The 21646-nt window shown below is 36.8% G+C and overlaps 1 protein-coding gene across 11 annotated transcripts in view; it reads left to right on the forward strand.

The window, feature by feature from the left end:
• Positions 1-21646, forward strand: part of LOC127448865 (dedicator of cytokinesis protein 7) — a 75863-nt gene that overhangs the window by 44719 nt on the left and 9498 nt on the right. For 6 of the 11 annotated variants that reach the window (XM_051711745.1, XM_051711746.1, XM_051711749.1 and 3 more), the window contains 9 exons: positions 1533-1668; positions 1778-1874; positions 17057-17153; positions 17238-17372; positions 18162-18314; positions 18476-18634; positions 20350-20450; positions 20725-20917; positions 21004-21147. In XM_051711745.1, the coding sequence (XP_051567705.1) occupies positions 1533-1668; positions 1778-1874; positions 17057-17153; positions 17238-17372; positions 18162-18314; positions 18476-18634; positions 20350-20450; positions 20725-20917; positions 21004-21147 (1215 nt within the window). Of the gene's footprint in view, positions 1-1511; positions 1669-1777; positions 1875-13152; positions 13171-16640; positions 16695-17056; positions 17154-17237; positions 17373-18161; positions 18315-18475; positions 18635-20349; positions 20451-20724; positions 20918-21003; positions 21148-21646 lie in introns of all 11 variants that reach the window. The other 5 variants (XM_051711741.1, XM_051711748.1, XM_051711743.1 and 2 more) reach the window with 3 other exon arrangements.

The following is a 21646-nucleotide window of genomic DNA, read 5'->3' on the forward strand; positions in this document are numbered from 1 at the left end:
TAGAAATATGTTTAGGAAATAAAACATTAGATTTATGTTTTTTTTTTAGGAACTTATACATTAGCCTATATTTCAAGTTTTGACTGCCAAGTGAGGAGATAGTAGGCGGCCGCCTAAATGACACCTTTAAGACTCATCAAGCCTCTGTCAACAGGTCGGTTCAGCAGTGAACAGAACCAACACACAAGCGGTTAACAGTACAGGCCAAGGAGGTACAGCCATCACCTGCTGCTCAATCGACAGCATTTGTGGCATAATGTTGATAACCCCAAACATTAATTGTAGGATACAGTGTGGCACTTACAATGGAAATGAATGGGTACAATGAAAGTGAATGTGGCCAAAATTTGGAGGGTTTAAACACAGAAATGGGAAGCTTACAATTTTATAAAAGCACTTGCATTCATTCTTCTGTTAAAACTTGTATATTATTTGAGCCGTAAATTTGTTTAAATTGTCATTTTTACAGTCATTGTAAGGTTTTAGGGTTTGTTGACATATACATCGTCATGGTAACAAAGTTGTGAAATTGGCTATAACTTTACACAGAAAATGTTAGTAAGTGATTTTATCACACTAAAATCATGGTTACACACATATTGTTTATGTCTTGTGGCTATACTTTTGAAACTGTGAGTATTTTAATATAAAAATATGGCCCCATTCACTTCCATTGTAAGTGCCTTACTGTAACCCAGATTTTTTTAAAGAAAAGGACGGACAAGTCAAAATAAAATTTTGTGGTAATCAATATTATGCCACAAATGCTGTCGATTGAGCTTAACTTGTATTGAACCAGGAATATTCCTTTAAGTTGTGTTCTTGTTTTTTTATATATGTAAAATGACAGACAACATTTTGGAATTATCCATCAATGTTTTTAAAAATTGGTAAATGCCTGAAATATTTTCCAACACAACATCTACACTCTCTCACGGACCCCCTGGAGTTTCCTTACGAACCCCCGTTTGGGAAACCCTGCATTAGATATCAGACCTAGTGGCATTTGCAAACAGATGATGCAAACCATTTCTTTGCAATTACTTTTAACCAACTGGTCTCGAGGTGATTTTTAGTGGATGTATGAAATTCCCCTCAAGTATATACAGACGTACTAGCAGAGTAATCACAGGCATAGTTCATCACCTTAAAAATGGACATATTCCACAAATTTGGACAAGCAAGAATGGGTCCAAATATGTTTTGTCTTAAATTTGAACAGTATTCATAAAACAAACTTCTTTTTGAGGAATAATTGGCTTGAAATGTATATGTGCTAATGTTTCTTTAAAATTAATGTCATTTGGTGTGATATTTTGTTAAATATTGCAAAGACATTAATTTAAGTGTGGCTGAAGTGTCCAAATACTTTTGGGGCCATTGCATCTGTTGTCTCTCCTTATTCTATTTATCGTTTCTGTTCAGCTCCGAAGATCCTTATTGCTTCGCCTACTGAATGTTAAAAGTAATCTGTGTTTGTGTGTTTCTGTCCATCCATCATGTACAAAAAGGCCCATTTTTTGTTCATGCAGGGGAAGAAGGCATTTGAACGAATGAACAGTCTAACCTTTAAGAAATCTAAAGACATGAAGGCAAAGCTGGAAGAAGCTATCCTGGGCAGTATTGGAGCCAGACAGGAGATGGTGCGACGGAGCAGGGGACAGCTTGGTTAGTGAAAATGCTGGTTTATTTGGACACTGTTCTGTTGGAAGTGCAAGGAAAAGACCTTTTGATATGTATCCTGATTGATGTATGTTTTATTGCCTTTCACCATCAGAGAGAAGTCCATCAGGCAGTGCTTTTGGCAGTCAGGAGAATCTGCGCTGGAGGAAGGACATGACCCATTGGCGTCAGACCAGCGAAAAGATGGACAAGTATGGTTTATTTATTTATATATTTATTTTCTTTGTGCAAATGTGTTCCTGAGCTAAAATCAATCTTGGATTACATTACAGTACATTAGCATTAGGTAATTTAGCTGATGAAGTACAAACATTATAATCTGCTCATTTTTAATCAAGTTTAAAGACCCCATGAAATAAAATAAAAAAGGTTTATATGGCACCCTTAAAGGGGTCATGAGTCATGACATACTCTTTTTTTTATTTTATTTTTTATTATCTTTCCTGAGGTCCACATATAATGTCAGTAAAGTTTTTTTGTTGTTGTTGCACCAAAACAGTCATAATTTAATAATATATAATCTTTTTTCCACTCTGTCTCTGTCTGAAAGCTTGGTTTAACCTTTTCGCACGTGAGTTTCTCCTGTACTGATGGATCTCCCAGCATGAGTTCTTTAATGCATGTGGTAATAAAAAAAAACCCATTTCCTTACACTTCTTAGCAGATGCACTGGAGGACAGATTATATCATAGCAGGTACACTGACGGTCAGATTATATATTATATATACACATGTAATGTGGTTTTTAGATGTTTATAATGATTGATTATGATAGATAAGATGTGATAGCCCTTCCACTTTCCCAGGGAGAAGGCTCGAGAGGACTGACTAGTTTATATATTCTTTGTTTGATGTCAGAAAACAAGGCCACAGCGCTGCATCAAAACAGTGACAGCTTTATACTTTTATTTAGTGATTGTTTGAAAGTTTGTAACATATAAAGATAAGGATATTGTGAAGTTGAAAAGACTATTTGAGCAACTGATGCATTATGACAATCGCTTCAGTCCCTCTTTTTCTTGTAAACAGCAGCACAAATGCAGATCGCACCGGTTTGATCATACGTGCGAAAGGGTTAAAGCTATCTTGCCCTTTAAGGCTTCAATGTAAACGCCCACTGTTCTGATTGGCTTACTTCGTGCAGTTCCTCAAATACAGCTATATTTGAAAATCAAACGGAAGAAAATGAACAAGCTTCACATTATAATTGATAAAACTACACTATAAAATTATTATGTGATAACTACTTACAAAAGTATGGTAACAATATTACACGTAATATTTTTAAGAACTTTTCAATCCTTGTTTTTTCAAACGAAATCTCCTTAATGAAATCATGTGAAGTCTCCCAAATTAGTTAGTATTTAATCCTTGTTTTTTTAAATGAAATTTCCTTAAATAAATCACGTGAGATCCCCCAAATTAGTTAGTATTTACTGCTTATATTTTAAATGAAATCTCCTTTAAAAAAATCATGTGAAGTCACCCAAATTAGTTAGTAATTAAGCCTTGTTTTTTAAATGAAATCACATTAATTAAATCTAACATGCTTTTTATTCTTCTAATGATATTAAGCTAATTTAGTCATTTTTACAAGCTTAAAAATAATAAAAGTGCCATTTTACCACCTTAAAACACTTTAAATTATTTTTACATTATGCGTTTTTTTAATGATTTATCAATTTATATTTTAAATATTATTCCCACTCAAAGCGTTTATATTGTATATGAATTTAGATATATTTAGCCAGATCAATAACTTGTACAATAACCCACGGTTAAGTGCTGTATTTATTCTATCAACCAGTAAGCAGTGTACATTACACTAAACAAACTGTTTGAGAAAAAAGAAAGGAAAAGAAATACATAGTTTAAAGTACACAAATAAAAGCACCATTTAATGAAAAACAAAATTAAGGTCGTTTACAAAGGTCAAATTACTGTCACATTTGTGTTGTAGTCAAAGTCTTATGACAAGCCTGCTCTAAAAGGGCTAGTTCGCCCAAAAATGAAAAATCTCTCATCATTGACACCCTCATGCAATCCCAGATGTGTATGACTTTCTTAATACAAAAAAGATTTTAAGAAAATCTTAGCTCTGTAGGTTCTTACAATGCAAGTGATAGGTGACCGAAACTTTGAAGATTCTAAAAGCATAAAGCCTAAAATTAATCCATATGACTATAGTAGTTTAATTCGTATTTTAAGTAATCCAATCAGTTTGGGTTGAGAAAATACCAAAATATAACTCCTTTTTATACGAATCATGACATCAGCAGTCTTCTTGGTGATCATGAGCAAGGAGTTTTATTTTAATGTGTTCTTACCCAAAACTGATTAGATAGCTTCAGAATTTATCATATTTACAAGGTTTTTAAATACTGGAGTGTAATTTTAAAATGTTTTAATGGATTAAATCACTAGGGTCTTATGAATTACTTTTATGATGTTTTTGTGCTTTTTTGAGCCTTGCTTTCATTGTATGGTCCTACAGAGGTGAGATTTGTTATTTGTATGTGTTCTGCAGAAGAAAGAAAGTCATACACATCTGGGAAGGCACACGTGTGAGTAAATTATGAGAGAAGTTTCATTTTTTGAGGAACTGTCCCTTTAGGTTATAAAACATGCTAATAGAACTTTTCAAAAAGAACACATCCCTGATATAAAGCTGCCAGACATTAAAGACAAGGTAAAATCCTTAAACCTTTAAATGTTTTCCAAAAACAAAAATGCCATACATGACGCTTGGCTAACTGGTCTGGACTATACCCACACTTGCAGATAAATTTATAACATTCTCCAAGAACATGTCTCTAAACAGATTTGTTTTTGTGGGAAAAAATCTATTCTGGAATAAAACTTGGTAATAAACAAACAACTTGTCTTGCAAAACCAATGACAGTTATGCTTGCTATAAGCTTGTATTATTGTTGAACTTTAAGAACATATCCTTCTGTTCAGTGCATTCTGGACCAAAACGTTGTCCAGAAAAACAAAGAAAAGACTTTGCTTGCAAAACTCTAAAAAAGAATTTTGTTTTTAAGTGCTTGCACATTGGTGGATAACTTGCACACATCCAGTTCTTATAAGATCTTCTGAAAGTCCTCAAATGTATACCTCAGTTGTTTTGGATAGCTGAGGTTTAGGGCATATGTGAGTCCCAGAAGAATCGCACAGGCTTTAGCCATATTTTCCAACCCAGTCATGACTTGGACCCCCTCCAAGATGATGCCGAAGTCCTCCTGCTCACCCCTTGTGCTGACAGTAATTTTCATTACGTGCTGCAGGAGATCTTGCTGAACATCTGCATTAGAGCACTATAGAACACAAACACACAAGCATTTGATACTTCTCATGTTGCAATTATTTCTAGCACGTCAGCATTTTAAAAAGTGATGCATGTATTTTTTATGTTAAAATACTCTTGTATCTCATTTTAATATTCTGAGACAACTATTAGTAAACCATTTGTTGGCTGGTTTCTCTGAAAAGTGTAAACATTGCGACTCTTCGACTACATTCAAAAAATCCATTCCGACTGGCTGTCTGCAATGCAACTCTTATAAGAAGGGGGTGCACAAAATTCAGTTCATCATATTAAGTTTTGTTAAAAGTTACGAGGCTGTAACAATGAACACCTAGTCAAAACTTTTACTAGTGTATTGGACATATCACCTCCTTTTGTGTTTCAAATAGAGAAACTCATCCTGGTTTGGAAAGACATGAGGCTGAGTATTTCTTTTTTTTTTTTTTTAAATAGACAAAAGTACTAATGCATTTATTTATTTTTGTAATTTTTTTTCAAAACATCATTAATTTTCACAATAGTTTCAGGTACTTACATCATACTTTTGGAAGAGATCTTTCTCCTCCTCTCCAAGGTAATTTACCAAGCAACAGATTATAACCTGTCTGGTCTGGTCAATGCTTCTGCCTGGGTCCTGAAGTGACAAAAGTTTGAAACCGATGAGAAGCATCAATTATACTGAAACTGATTATAGATGATATGTTTTGAAAATACCTGTGGTATGACAGCCAGTTTCCTTTTCAATGTCTGTCCAAGTGTTCCACCTTTGGAGGAGAAAATGCAGATGAGCTTTGGTGTGTAAAGGTCCAACATTTTCATAAATGTTGGTTCCAAATGCACAGTAGTGATTTCTCTTTAATTCTTCATTTATCTGAAAGACAAAAACAGAATCAGATATGAATGCAGACATGTGTTATCATGTGATATCATGTATTTCATCATGCAAGGAAATAGATTGGTGTTTGATGACCTACCTGAAGGATGTCAAACAGAACAGGCCAGCGGTCTTTGAAATCCGCAACACTGGGACACAATCATGTCCACCTCATGTCTTCAGAGAGCAAAGGTTTTATAAATTTTTTCCTTAATCACGGTGGTGCTGTCCCTCTTTATCACTTCTGTCAACATATCCACTCTTTTTCCAGACTTTCTTCATTTTCACCCAATGGATAAGTTGGTAGGTAGTTAACTTCTGCTTTATGTGGTTTTTTTGACATTTTTGGCATGCTTCCTGTCCTCAGGGTTCTTGTTTTTCAGTGTGTTACATTGCGACTTCAGGAAAACCAAACTTACTGAGTCGTCTTCTGTAATCAGCCATCTTTTACTTTAGGCTTGTTTGCCAGCCATAAAAGCCAGAGAACGAGCCTGGTTCCTTTAGACGTGGATATTTTTGAATAAGTGCTTCAGCTGCACTGGCAACCTGCATCCCAGAAGGATATGCCATGTAAGCATGAATGGCGTTAGCTAACTTATCATTAATATCCTTATTCACAGTTTGGAGATTTAGAAGACTACCATCTCTACTGTAGGCCTCCATGGCCTTTTCAAGCACCATCTGTACTTCTGGTGAAAAAGATGGGATTGGGAACGCTTGGGGCCATGGCAGCCTATCTGGGCTACTTTGTGGGGAGAGGATGACTGTATCCTCAGAGGAATTGGATGCATGTGGGGCAGTGTCGTCTAATGGACATGCTGTGGATGCAATGGAGGATATTTAATCTGCTGACAGTGATGTACTGGCAGTGGGGTTTCTTTCATTCTCTGCATACAGTGTCAAAATGACAGGAGCAGGGTACACAACTTTGATAGTATCCTTGTGCTGAATTTGGTTAGTGGATGTCAGACTAAAGAAGTCATCAAAGTCAGAATCCTTATATTGGAGGCTGAAATCCACAATTTTCAGCTCATCCACTGTGTTTGGGATTCCTGAGGGAAGGAGTAACTTCATGATGTCCTGCTCAATGAGCACACTCAGAGCTGCAGGGTCCATGCTGTTTGTAAGCCTTACAACAATCAGAAAAAAACTGTGACATCATAATAAACAGCATGATGCATACTAATGCAGCTTTTCACCCTCGAATCACAAATAGTAATAGGCAACAATGTAAAAGGAATACTACAGTTCATCTCAAAATAATTATTGTAATTTACTCACTTTAATGTTGTTCCAAACCCATATGACTTTTTCTTATGAGATGTGATGAATATTTTTAGGATCTGACTATCTAGTTCACCATTCACTTTCATCCTAGTAAAAGTAAATTGTGACTAAGGCTGTCAGTCCCTAACATTCAGCCCAACATATTCTTTTGTGTTACGCAGAAGAAAGTTATTTGGGTTTGGAACAACATAATGGGGAGTAAATGATGACTATATATATATATATATATATATATATATATATATATATATATATATATATATATATATAATTGTTTTTTTGGTGAACTAGCGCTTGGTTGGATCTGTAGTTAAATGTACTCATACTATCACTTAATAAGTACAACAGATATAACGCTTCAGTGTGACCAAGTGTTTTTTACCCTGACAATAAGCTGCAAGGGGATACCAATCAACAAGTGCCTGGTGCTCAACAAGACGCACCTCCCCACTTGACTGAAGGTAAAAAGATCTCAGATGTTCATCATACCAAGGATCGAAAGACTTGACAATGAAACTAACACTGTTGCCCAAAATGACAATCTGCATTATTTCAACAAAGTCAGGTAAACCTCCAGTGCAACCATTAGGCAGCATCATCCCCACTTTGTATGTTATTCCACAGTAAGACACAGAAGTGGATTATGGCACACTTGTTTGGTTTGGTGATATTCTTTTAATGGCCAGCTGTACCTCCACATGCAGCAGCTCCAATGGCATATTGGAAACCTGACTGACATTTAGGGAGGTTTTCTCAGGGCTGGCATGCATGTGGTAAACCATCATCAGTTGATGCTTTGAAGCAAGAGACAGCAACACATTTTTGAAATGTGTATTATGTCTCACTACACGCTTAAAGAAGCTGTGTTTAGATTCAAAGCATATGGTCCAAAGTCCAACAACTGGACCAAAAGCCTCTATCAATTGAGGATAATGCTCCAAGAAGTGATGTTTTGGGAGCAGTCTTTCATGTGGGAAAAGTTCAAGAAATTGTTGCCGATGTTCCGATATCTTAGAGTCGAGGCAAACAATACTTTCTGCAGTGTGGACAGGTGACACAACCAGTTCAACAATGTCTTTTAAAGTCATTAGAATTTGCCAAGCAGCTTGATCTAAAGGTATCTTGGACCCAATCAAGAATGGCAGAAGTCTGATAAGGGCCCAGTTTTCGTGCATGTTACCCCCTACACTTCTACGAGTGGCAAAATTTTGAGGTATTGAATGAGGGCTATTCGATTTGTCAGTCCATTTGTAGAGAAAAAGTGAAATTGACTTGAGTTCATTTAAAGTGAAATATTTCTTCTTTATCAGAACAGAGAGGCAAAGTGCTAGCTCTACTGGAATGACACCTTCAAATAAGTCATGGGCTAGATCTGGAGGATAATCAGTAGTGAAGTGAAAGTGCTTCAGTTTCTCTGTCAATGGACAAGCCTTTTTGACACCATAGCAATGGGTCAGTGTAGGGTTTTCCTTCACAGTTTGAACATGGAGAATATAGGCCTCCTTTGTTCTTGGTGGAAAAGACCCTGATCTCACTTCCTTTTTCTGGAATTCAGCATGGTGGGCAAGACAGAACCTACAGACATAATCCTCATGAAAACTTTCAGCTAAACCACCGATTGCATGTGCACCAAGATTATTTGCTACAACACTGAGCACTGTCCCTTTGATGGTTTTCCCAAAACTTGCTATGAAAACTCCTTCCTGTTCCAAGATGCAAATGTCTTTCAAAAGAGGTTCCAAAATTACTTCATATCCAAACTTTCTTACATCATCAGCTTTACTGAGAACAGCCAGATGTATTGATGTAAGAGCAGACCACAATTCAGATGGCATATTTGCCAAAACCCAATGTACTGCTGTGATTTTGTGCTTTTTCTTGGAAGTACCAAGCGGATTGCACACTTCAAACTCATCAACATATAAGATCAGAGAGATTTTCAATTCATCTCCAGAGAAGAATTCATTTTCCTTGAAATATCTGCCATCAAAGAAGGACTCTTTTTTTTTTTTTTCTTGGCACTCTGAGGACTCTATGAAGGGACATTTGAACATTGTCTAAACCTTTCCAAACTGATGCACTTACTATTCAACACTTGCTGCAGTGTCTGGAGAATAGGTACGTACTGATAGTGTCTACTTTCAGCGGAATCCAAAATGTATTCCACAGGTTCAACAACTTGCAAATTGTCCTTAAAGAGTTGTCGTCTTCTGAATGAAGAGCCAAGGGGACCCTCTACCTCTAGTGCTGTCCTCATGGGGTTGAACTGACATAGTTCATCAACAAACTCATTGACACTCGCTTCACTAAGAACACAATTGTTCCTTCTCAAATTCGAATCAATAATGTTTCTAACATCTCAGACTGATGTCAGGAAAGAAATAAACTGGAGCTCCCCTACCAAGTCCTCAATACATCTAGCAGAGACGTTATATACACTCTCCAATTTCAACAGAAGCAAGGCTAATTTCTTCAGGACTGTTTGTGATACATCTTGCACGTGGTCATCACAATCAATACTGATTCTAGGTTCACTTCCACTTCTTACAATAACATCAGCCTTAAAATCATTGGGAGAATGAGGATTGTGCTTTCTACTTTTGTGTGTCACAAATGTTCCATAAATATTTGTCTTAAAATCACACCCAGAAAATACACATTCTACTGTTTCGTAACTCCTGAGATGTTGACCTAAATGTTGAAAATAGTTCCTTTCCGAAGAATGTGTTGTACTACAAATTTTACAACTAAAAGAAAGCACTGCCCCTGGCTCCAAAGTTTCCAAAGCCAAATGAAATCTGCTCAAATGTGTGCGAAGGGCACCAAGACTTTTAAAAGAACACAGACAACTGTAATGTGGACAAGGTATAGTATGGCTATGTATAAATGGTCCATGCTGTAATCTATAGTGTTTCAAAAGAGCGCCCTTTGAAGTTGCCTTCCATTGGCAAACCTTACACAGCCACATCATGACCTCAATCTACATTATCTATTACTATCTTACAGAATGTCCAAACAGAAAATAGCCTTAAGATGAAGTAGAAAGTAGGAATGCTCACAAAAATGGAACTTCATGTACTTCCACACAGACCTGTAAAAAAAGAAATATAATTAGTTTAATCATTTTAATTACATCTGTAATTTACACTAACAAAAAGTATTTAAAACATGGTTATGCCTTGTTATATATGTGCAATGTACACTTATTTAAACATTTGAATTGCAGCCTTTATGAAATGCAAGGCTTTATTTTTGTTCGTTTTGAAGGTTAAGATAATATTTATAGGCAGCTGTATGAACAGTATACTAATGGATGCAACCTAAGAAAATTTAGAGCACATGGCTAGCATTGCATCCTTGAGTTGAAAGCTAAGAAACAGAGTATGACCGAGTAATAGTCTACACCATGCAGATTTGAAGTTTATTGGTATAAATATAAATAAATATATAAATCAATTTATAAAAATAAAACAAGCAGACCGTGTTGCTATTTCTATACAAACCATGATCTCTTAGCCAATAAGTGTAATAATCATGTTACCCATTACCCCTTTTCATTTTGGGTCACACAAGATAACAAGTTAGTTGGAAATGTTCATCCGAATATTGTGACGTTAAAGGCCAGCTAGCCATGTTTAATGTTCCATTACACCCAATGTGCATAATTAACATGAAAATACCTCGACAAGCACACATAGTCATTAATTGTAGCGCATGTTGCTCGCGTCACTTAGGGTGACCAGATGACCATGACAAAAAGTTGGGACAACCCCCCTTATATTATTAGTAGTTCAGATTAGTTTTCATTACAGTTTACAGTGTTTACAGTCAGTTCGCACACGCATATCACTTCGATATCATAGAAGTGATATTTCCATATCACTTCGCCAAGTTATTTCAGTTATTTCAAACAGGTTACCACAACAAAATAACCAATTAAAACAAAGATATTGGTTAAGTACATCGGATAAGAACATCAAACAATGTCTGTAATATCCTAAATTTATTTACATTTCGGTTGAAAAGTGCCCAATGTTTCAATGTATTTAGCCCTAATCAGCCTCACATAGCTATAGTCGAAATCACCGTCGCGCTACCCCTCCCCCTCTCTTTCGCTCTCACACAAACTCTCGGGAGCAAAATCAGCACACCTCCGCAACTCACTGGGCTTGTAAACAGTTGTTTAGCAATGGAAAAGCTGTACAAGAATGTCGACACTCGCTGCTGCTGAGAAGTATACTTAAACCTACATCTTGGCAATTTGAAGCGATGTTACTCCTGACGTGAGACACTTTAAACAGGTAATTCCACACACGATCTTTCTCCGTTTCTCTCTTTCTCTCGCTTACACACACGCACGTACACATGCACACACACACGCACTAACTTGTTACTCCAATGCCAAAAAGAATCCTCCGTTGCTAGTTCTAAAGTGACGTTTTCGAACTAGCAACAGAGGCTTGAGCTATATCAAAGCTAGATACACTTGATCAATACAGCAGTTTCTATATTATCTGAAATATCTGTGGGAAGCACCCTCGTGCATTACGCACACACTTACTCGCGAGCAAAAAACAGAGCCATTATGTCAGTGCCCACCTGCATCTCAGTGGGGTTGAAAACAGTTGTTAAGGTTTACAGCGGAAAAGCTATATACAAAAATGCCGACACCCGCTGCTGCTGAGAAATTCTTAAACATACATCTTATAGATTTTGAAGCGATGTTACTTCTGACGATAGCTACAACAAAAAAAGGTAATCCCAGAAGCGATTTTCTCCCTTTCGGTAACTTAAAAACAAACTCACTCAAACGTGCACAAACCCACTACCTTATTACTCTAGTAAGTGCTCCAGTAAAGCAGCGCAAACCCCGCTATCCTCTGTTGCTAGTTCTAAAGTGACATTTCCGAACTAGCAAAGAAGGCTTGGACTATATTAAAGCAAGACATTGAATCAGTGGCAGAAGAAAGTAGTTCCACTCACAAGAACATTTTAGGTATGAAAACCAGAAAAGGTCTTGAGATAATACCCTGAACGATGTCTTAAGGTGGGGTAACCGTGGTATAAGCAGAATAATTGACTCTGGCCCATTGAATTATTGAAAAATAATGCACACCCGAGGTAGTAATGCAGTCACGATGTGGTGTGCATTATTTTTCAATAATAACTCCATCGTCCGTTGTCAATTATTCCTTACGTACTTGGATCCTTATGACGTCAAAAGTTCCACAAAGTCCAAACGGCCCGTTTCTAGAGCCTGGTTTAAATACATGCTAATTTTCTATTGAGGAAGTTTTAAGTTCTGAAACTTATAGTATGTATTTATAGCACAATGACCTCTTATATGTCAAAAGATCAAGTCAAATTTGATTCCTCATGTCATGACCCCTTTAAAAGTTGAATAAGATTATCTCTTAACAGATATACATATTTGAAAGTTACAGCTTTCTCTTGTGGGAAAATGGACCAAAAAATTGTTGCATCTTGCATTCAACAAATCTTTGTCCAAAATAAAGCTCTCTAGAGTGAGAATTGTATGGTTCACGGCTGTGACACAAGATAAAGGCAATTTATTAAAAAAAAAGATACAAGCCCTTCCATATTTTTCCTTTCAGTAGGAAATACTTCAATTCAGGAAAGGAAACTATAAAACCTCACTCATCAAGCTATTTCATTGGGTCTTTATTATTTTAGCTGCTTTATTATTTTAAATCAGAACATACATTTAAATCAGTTGTCTCCTTTCTTTGTATTAATTTAGTAATTGTCAGTCTTGCTCATTAATTTCATTCCTCTTGTATTATGTATGTGTGTATATATATATATTAAGATATAATTAATATGTAATTGAGATTATTCCTTGAATTCTTCCCACAAAACTATTAGTTTGTTCCCAATTACATTAATAGTAATCTGACCCCTATGTCCTCTTGATATTGAAACAACCATTAACCATTTGACCTCAAATAACCCCTTGTTCTTTCATGTACTGTGTGTTTAGGGGCCAGAAATCAGTCAGGTATTGTATAGCTGAAGTGTGTGTTTCTGTAAATGACCCTTGCTTCAAGCCCCCGCTGCTGCTCTCTCCTGCTCCCTTCTAGTGGTACTTGCATTGGTCTGGATGCAGTTGTTACTGACCAGAACTTGATTCTGCCCCCAGACCAGTGTGTGTGTGTGTGTGTGTGTGCGTGTGTTCATTTGGGGCATTGTAGTATGATGCTGCTTGGATGATGTGATTCTGCTATGACCAGTGTGTTTATAACAAATGTAACATGAGCCTTTAACCAGCCTCTCATTTCCAAGAGTTAGCTGTTGTACTAATGCCTAGTGGACACTACACGACTCAAGTTCGTTTCCTTTGATGTTTTGAGTCGCTGACTGGTCTGCGACGAGAAGTCTTGGATCTCACGATGAACGGTCTTATTGTGTGCACACTCCTGGGACACTCTGAGACTAGTCCCAGATGCTACTACAGTTAGTCCCTACAAGTGAGAGACCGTTATGAGCCAAAACCAATGAAATATAGAGAAAGTGCGAGAGAAGGGCAAGGTATTAGGAAGCAGAAGACAAAAAATAATTAGAAAATAAAATTTCACCCACATCTCCCTACCCGCTGTTTTGCAAATGGTGCCAAAAGCACAAAAACGGGCAAGAGACGCTGTTTCATGTTTGTTGAAATTTTTTTCCCTTTGCAAATTAGAGAAAATAAGCGCAAAACAGGCACAAGCTGTTTCATGTTTAGTGAAAAAGGAGAGCAAGGTATTGGGTAGCAGGACACAAAAATTAGTATAAAATAAAATAAAACATCACCCACTTCTCCCCACTCGCTATTTTTATTATTTTCAGCTGTTTTGCAAATGGTGCCAAAAAGCACAAAAATGGGCAAGAGACGCTGTTTTAATGTTTGTTGACATGTTATCAAGAATAATCTGCTGAGTTTGTGAATGAATTTGATTATCTTAATTTTAAGATGCATTTTGGACGATCCGTTTGAAACAGGATGACACTAAAGACAGCTATAAAAGCCAGTATTTTGGCAGTTACGTGTGTATTTAAAGGGAAATAAGCGTACGAACGGAAAATTTTAAAGAAGCGAATACATGCATGAGAACATGCACAATAGGGACACGGATATGAGCAGCATGCACACTAGAAGCTCAGTTACAGGTACTGCATTAAAATAACACTTTTTCTGCTCTAAGCGTCATGTTTCAGAATAATTAAGAGAAACTGCGTGCCGGTTTTTAGCGCTTTCTTTGTCGTCTTTTACTTTTTTGTGCTTTATTATCATTCAGTAATACACAGATGTAATGATTGATGTATGTCCTCGTGAAATCGGAGACTCTCTCCTCGAAATCCGAACACAAGTGGTCAAAAGAGACAACCAGGTGTAACGGTGATGTTTCTCGCTTGTACATTTGTGATTGGATCACCCGAAACGCATCTTAATACTAGTGTACACTTGGCCTAAGTCGGGGACGAATGGTCATGTGGTTGAGACCCTGCAGTCCTGTTTTGTGTGCACCAGCACGACTGTGAGTCGCAGAGCACTGACTGCAAGTTGTGTAGTGTACGCTTGGCTGAAACAATCCCAGCCCATTTGGGTTCTACCCATGTAGTGAGCAATTGTAAAATGTAAAGTAGTTTACCTAATATTGACTGGGTAATATTTACAGTTATATTTTAACTTGAACTAGAAGATTTAAAATGTAGGTTTTACATACTCATGAGCTATGAGAGGTGTAAAATTCATTTGTCATATCGGTTCCTCTCTCTGATTGCCTTTCCAAGCACTGATCTAATAATTATTTAATTCAAAGATTTAACATGGTGGCAGTTGTCTTTTTTGTGAGCTCTTTTAAGCAGTGGTGCTCAACCTTTAGGGGCTGTTCAGAACAAATGCATTTTTAAAAGTTGTTTTAAAATTGACACAATGGCTACAAAATGTGCGAAAAAAATTAATTAAATTAAATTAACAGTGAGACGTGGCCCAACAGTCAAAGACGTCTGTCTAGCGCAGTGGTTCTCAAAAGGGAGGCGCAGACGACTGAAATGAGACAAATCTCATTTACTTTCACCCATTCAAAAAAAAAAAATTGACAATACATGCAATAACCATTTTGGGCAATATCTTTTCCTCCGCTTTTTTCTCCATAAGCCTTGTTTATGCTTTCACCTGGCAGTGCAGCGCATCCAAAAACATTTGAGAAATGCTCAACTTTATGCAAATAAAAAAGTGGTAAACGCCAGGTCTCAACCAATCACTGTGTACTGAAAGTAATGATAGACAATACACAATCACTTTACGGATTACAAACGCACCCCAGAGCGGCAGCTTTCTAGTGTTGTGTGCGAGGCTGAGCAGATTTCTTCTACTTCAGTGGAAAAACGTACCGTTATTTGGTGTCAGGTGTGCTCACTACACTAAGCTTAAAGACATTTTCATGCACATTAAGAGGTGAATTAAGACTTACATTTCGGTCTGTTCCTCACACAATACTACTGCATGGTTTCAGGAAAACTGAAATTTAGAGCACGACTGATGTGGATGGCTTTTATGGTGCTTTTATGTGCTTTTGGAGCTTGACAATCACAATCATGACCCTTCATTTTTGTGTTTCATAGATTTAAATTTTTGGGTAAGCTAATATATAAACATGGCTCCCACAGCGTTATCACTTATTATGTATTCTATTTTTTTGATGTTTTACATGAATACAGGCATTATTAAAATGTTGTATGTATTTATGTAACACAGGTATACAGAAAATAACAGAACAGTGTTGTCCTAGTGACAAAAGGTTCATTCAGATTATTTTTTTCTAAAGAAGTGCAACTTTTCATTATTCAATAAAAAATGAAAACAAAAAGAACACATTTCAGTGTATTTTTTTTTCTTTTTTCTTTTTTCTTGGCGTGAAAAGTTGAAAAGTTAATCTTTTAAAATAATTTATTAATAAAAAAAACTAGAAACATGTTACTTGATAATTTTTCGTTCAGATTATGAGGTGGGCAGGGGCGCACAAGTTTTTCTTGTTTCAAAGGGGAGCATGACCAAAAAAATTGAGAACCACTGGTCTAGTGTTTTTATATAGTAAAACTGAAAATCAGTGCAGAAAAACTTAAACGCATTCAGTTTGAACGGCCCCTTACTCCATCGAATATTGGTAGGCCACTCTGTCACACTTTCCTTCTAGAACTTGTAAAAATGACAAAACTAAGTGCTTGTTTTTAAACTTGTGCTTGTCAAAAAAAAAAAATATATATATATTTTTTTTTTTTTTTTTGTGGTGTTACATTGCCCACGATAAAAATATACTAAAAACAAATTATCCAAAATAATCAGCCACAATGAGGTCTGTAACAGTGTGATAGCTCTCTCCTTCCCTCTACTTTGATATATATGGTTATGATTTAGTTACTTTGATGAGTTACTTTGACTCAAAGTTTTGTTTGTGCAATCTTTTGAATGAATCATGTACCGTGCAGGTTTAAGGGAACCCTACTGCGCATTGGAAGGAGTCAGGACCCCTTCTTAGATAGGTTTGTAAGCTCATTAGGATATGTTTAGATCTCCATTTCTTGTAAAATCCTGCCCATGCACAACTGCATAAGTCTATTGGAAGTTTTTAGGAAATGGATATTAATTTGTATTCATATGTAAATATTCTGATTTATTTTTGGAGAAATATGACTCCGTTCAAATGCACACAGTATGTAATACACAGACATGGGCAAAATGACTCGGGTATCTTCAAAGTCTTTGGTCTTTATACAGAGGACAGTCTTCCAACTCCTGTATACACTCACTTGAATGCTTGTGTGGCGATTGCTGTGGCATCCCAATGCTGCTGTGCCTGTTGTGTTGCGCCATTCTGACTGTGAATTACCACATTGTTTGCTAGGACCAGGGCTGAGCTCGAGCATGAAGCAATAATTGATGGTAATCTGGCAACTGAAGCTAATCTCATCATATTGGATACGCTAGAAATAATAGTTCAGGTAATTATCTTCACTACTACAGTCAGTATTCTAAAACTGATGCTATTTATTGTAACTAATTTGGTCCATATGTACACCATGTAGACAGTTTCAGTGACGGAGTCCAAAGAAAGCATTCTGGGAGGCGTTCTAAAGGTCCTGCTACACAGTATGGCATGTAACCAAAGTGCCCTTTATTTGCAACATTGCTTTGCTACACAGAGAGCTCTTGTGTCCAAGGTGAGTAATTCAGGACAAAGACCAGTCTTTTGGGTTAGGACCAGTTTAGCTCCTGCTAGTATATGCAGTCAGTACTTAAATAGTTTCTCCTCTCCCAGTTAAAAAGGCAGAGACAAGTACGAGTTAGCCATTTGTAGGTTGATTTCCCGAAAAGTGTAAACATTGCTCTGTTTGTTTTAGCATCCCGACCAGCACGACAAAGCAACATTGGCTTAACCAATGGCGTGAGTTTGTGGCTGAACTATCTGTTTAGCCGACCAATGGCAGATGAGAGGAGTGTTCGGGAAACAATCTTTATTTTTGCAATTCCGTTTGGTGATGCTGGAGAAGCATAAATTACACATTTCAGTGTTGCAGAATACTTTTTAATGCAGTAGTTATAACTAAAGGTTGTAACTAATCCATAAAATATTTAAACTAAACCAGGATAAATGCTATTGATAAAAGATACGGTATATTAAAACATAATAATGAATCTTTAGTGGTACATTCAACTGATAATCTTGATTTAGTAATGCTAGGTGTATGGAAAAATTGTAAGATAGCTGGTACGTAAATATTTTCCTTAATTAAAATGCGGTCTGTAACAGTTTGATCTTGTAGAGCTCCATCTTTCTAAAGTTGTATTGTAGTAATGTGTTTATTTCAAGTGAGTAAAATGCCTGGAATTACCTTATAGTTGTTACTTTGGATTTTGGTATTTCATGGATATTGTACATTAATTGGTGTTATATTGTAATAGAATGTGACCTCTTGTTGCATAGTGTTTATCTCTGGTGTGTGTTTAAGTTTCCAGAGCTTCTGTTTGAAGAAGAGACAGAGCAGTGTGCTGACCTGTGCCTACGTCTCCTGAGAAACTGTAGCAGTAGCATAAGCAGCATCAGAGCCCACGCCAGCGCCTCTCTCTACCTCCTTATGAGACAGAACTTTGAGATTGGAAATGTGAGAAACACATACACAAACACATCGTAGTTTACACTGCAGATCATATATATGCATATTATTATATTCATTGTTTTCTCTTTTTGTAGACAGTATTTAGTCTGTTCTATTATAATATGTGAGGGGCTTTATCTTGTGTATGTTCGTTCTCTCTTCTTCAGAACTTTGCTCGAGTGAAAATGCAGGTGACTATGTCACTTTCATCCCTGGTGGGTACATCCCAGAACTTCAATGAGGAGTTTCTGCGCCGCTCGCTCAAGACTATCCTTACTTATGCAGAAGAAGACCTGGAGCTCAGAGAAACCACCTTTCCTGACCAGGTGAGATCTAGAAATGTACTTCTTGTTTAAAGGTGCACTAAGTTTCTACTAATTAAAAAAGTTTTACACATTAAGACATGAATAGCATTTTTTTGAAATATGTTGAAAATGATGTACACTCACATGAGATGAATACTCCAGTCATATAAAAAACAAACAATAAAAGCTGTTTAATTTACATGGAGCGGGTCGCCCCCTCATGGGTGCTGCCATGTTGACGGCACATAACACTGTGTCCTGCAGTTGACTGAGTTACCACTAATAATGACAATAATGATAACATGTTTACTTTTTAGTGGTTTCAGCTATTGTTCAAACATAAAAGTACATATACATAAAACAAGAAAACCAAACAATAAACACAATTTACTAACTACAAACAACAACAGAGTCCAAGTCAACAGTGTAAACCATTTCAAGAACTATTCGTCAGTTTTAGGAAGTGACGTCTTTGTCCCTTGAACATATCCTGCTGGTTGTCAAACTCTTTCAAAACAATAGGGGGAGGCGCTTTATTCATAGTGACTTAAATACGAAAAACATTTCTAACGTTAACATGATTGTCATAAAATGCCATTATTAAAAGTTGGACCTCGTTGTTCAGTGACTGGATGCTCCCTGGATGCCTGGAACTAACGGAAATTAAAGTTTTAAAGATTATTAAAGATCTCCAAAAAATGGACGCATGAACAGCAGTGAAGTGAGACGGCTGGATACGTGCAGTAATAACTGTAGCACTGATCTATTGTCTGGTAGGTAAATTACATTTTTGCCAACTAATTGAGAGTTTGATTGGTAGAGCTCAAAGTTACTATAGATTGCTCCCATTATGATGAATGAAGCTGCGCTAGTCATTTACTATTACATTTAGTCATTTAGCACAGTGGTTCTCAACCTTTTTGACTCCAAGGCCCCACACTGTCAAAGACAATATTCTGAAGGCCCCCTCACACGAAACTAGATGTGTCTACCTTGTCCGCAGGTCACGTAGACAGCTTCATTGATTATAACAGGAGCGATCCAATATTCACTCTCTGCTGAGGAAATAATTGTGAGCATCTAAACTACGAAACAATTTCATCGCCTCTCTCGTAGATGCGCTCAATATCAACAACACATCTGGATAACACCAGGTAAACGTTTATTGTTCTTTGAGAAAACATCTTAACTTGGAGCCTTATTTAAAGGATCCGGTATTGATACCTGGAAATGCTTCAGGGTCAGTAGCATTCTAATTCCTTTGTTATTGTTTACATCCTTGAAGTGGTCTATCATCCAGAGTAATGGCATGGTATTGATAAACAGGAGTGTGATCCACAGACAGTCCAAACAGAATGAGTGCAAGTGAAAAGATAAAATGTCCAAACAAGAGGTCCCGCAACTACCTCCAGCTCTCACGGCGCGAATCGCGGATAAATGGTGTGACGTCAAACGCCAAGTGCGAGCACAAGGTGGTGTACAGTGGTGTGTATTACGAGACAGATAAAAACAACTAAAAGTAACAAAACATAAACAAACATATTCGGTGTAAAGCGGCAACACTTCAGTATCCAGGACGACAATTGTCAGTGTAGAGTCCAAAACCATAGGTACTACTGGGACCGATGGGATGAGTAAGAGCCAGCTAAAATCTTACTAAGTGCACCTTTTAATCTCGTTAAGGGTCTATCACTAGATCCTGGACATGGGGCACTAATTATGGCTTTGGATTTCAGGTTCAAGACCTGGTGTTTAACCTGCACATGATTCTGTCAGACACAGTGAAAATGAAGGAACATCAAGAAGATCCAGAAATGCTGATTGATCTGATGTACAGGTAATGTTGCTTGCATTGCATTTCCTGAATGGTCTTAAAGTGTAATTTAATTATTGAAAGAATGGAGTTGCGTAGCCCAAGGTAATCTCCTGATTAAAATAACTATAACTGTTATTAATTTGTTGGTAAATGTCTTTATATTTTGAATTAAAACAAATACATTGTCATACATTTTCATCAGATACACCGTTACTGTGCCAAACATGCGGGAAATTACATAATTTACTTGTGTTTTTATTTAAATGTATTATTAAATCTTCTTTCTATTTTGTAGGATTGCTAAGGGCTATCAAACATCCCCTGACCTACGTCTGACCTGGCTGCAGAATATGGCTGGGAAGCATTCAGAGAGGAATAACCATGCAGAGGCAGCCCAGTGCTTAGTACACAGCGCCGCTCTAGTGGCTGAGTACCTCAGCATGCTGGAGGACCGCAAGTACCTGCCTGTGGGCTGTGTCACATTTCAGGTTCCTGCTGCTCTCTATCTTGCACAGAAACGGAGTCATTTATTTTTAAATAGTATTATATTAAAGAATTCCTTCTCACACCACAGAATATTTCCTCAAATGTGCTGGAGGAATCAGCAGTATCAGATGACGTGGTGTCCCCAGACGAGGAGGGGATCTGCTCGGGGAAGTACTTCACTGAAGCTGGCTTGGTTGGGTTGCTGGAACAGGCTGCAGCCTCCTTTTCTATGGTGAGTCATATGCTATCTGTATGTGGTTTGCTTGCTGATAGCTGCTGCAGTGCACTTGGACTAACCTAAGTCTACTGCATGAATGTTTGATAGACCAAAATCTGCATCATCTGCAAATATCTGGTTTTCGTGAGATTATTGCCATTAACTGATAAGCAAAAGTCTTCCAAGTTTACATTTTCCGTGTCAAACATTTAATATTTGTCAGTAAATCTTGTGTTAGATAACTATTTAATTTCAGCAACTTGATTAATAAAAAAAAATGCTATTATTAAATTGCATTATATTGTATTGTATTGGCCATCAGCCAACCTGCTCTCTATACTGTATACTGTTAATCAGCATTGCCATTTTGACATTTATTTTAGTTATTTAAATGTAAGTTTTTTTTTTTATTGTTTTTTATTTTGTGGATAGTTAGACACATTTCTACAGGTATAAGTCTTTGATACAATGTATATATGATACAATGTATTTGTATACATGCCATAAAATCAGT

Source organism: Myxocyprinus asiaticus, chromosome 12, assembly GCF_019703515.2.
Source record: "Myxocyprinus asiaticus isolate MX2 ecotype Aquarium Trade chromosome 12, UBuf_Myxa_2, whole genome shotgun sequence".
Classification (NCBI taxonomy): domain Eukaryota; kingdom Metazoa; phylum Chordata; class Actinopteri; order Cypriniformes; family Catostomidae; genus Myxocyprinus; species Myxocyprinus asiaticus.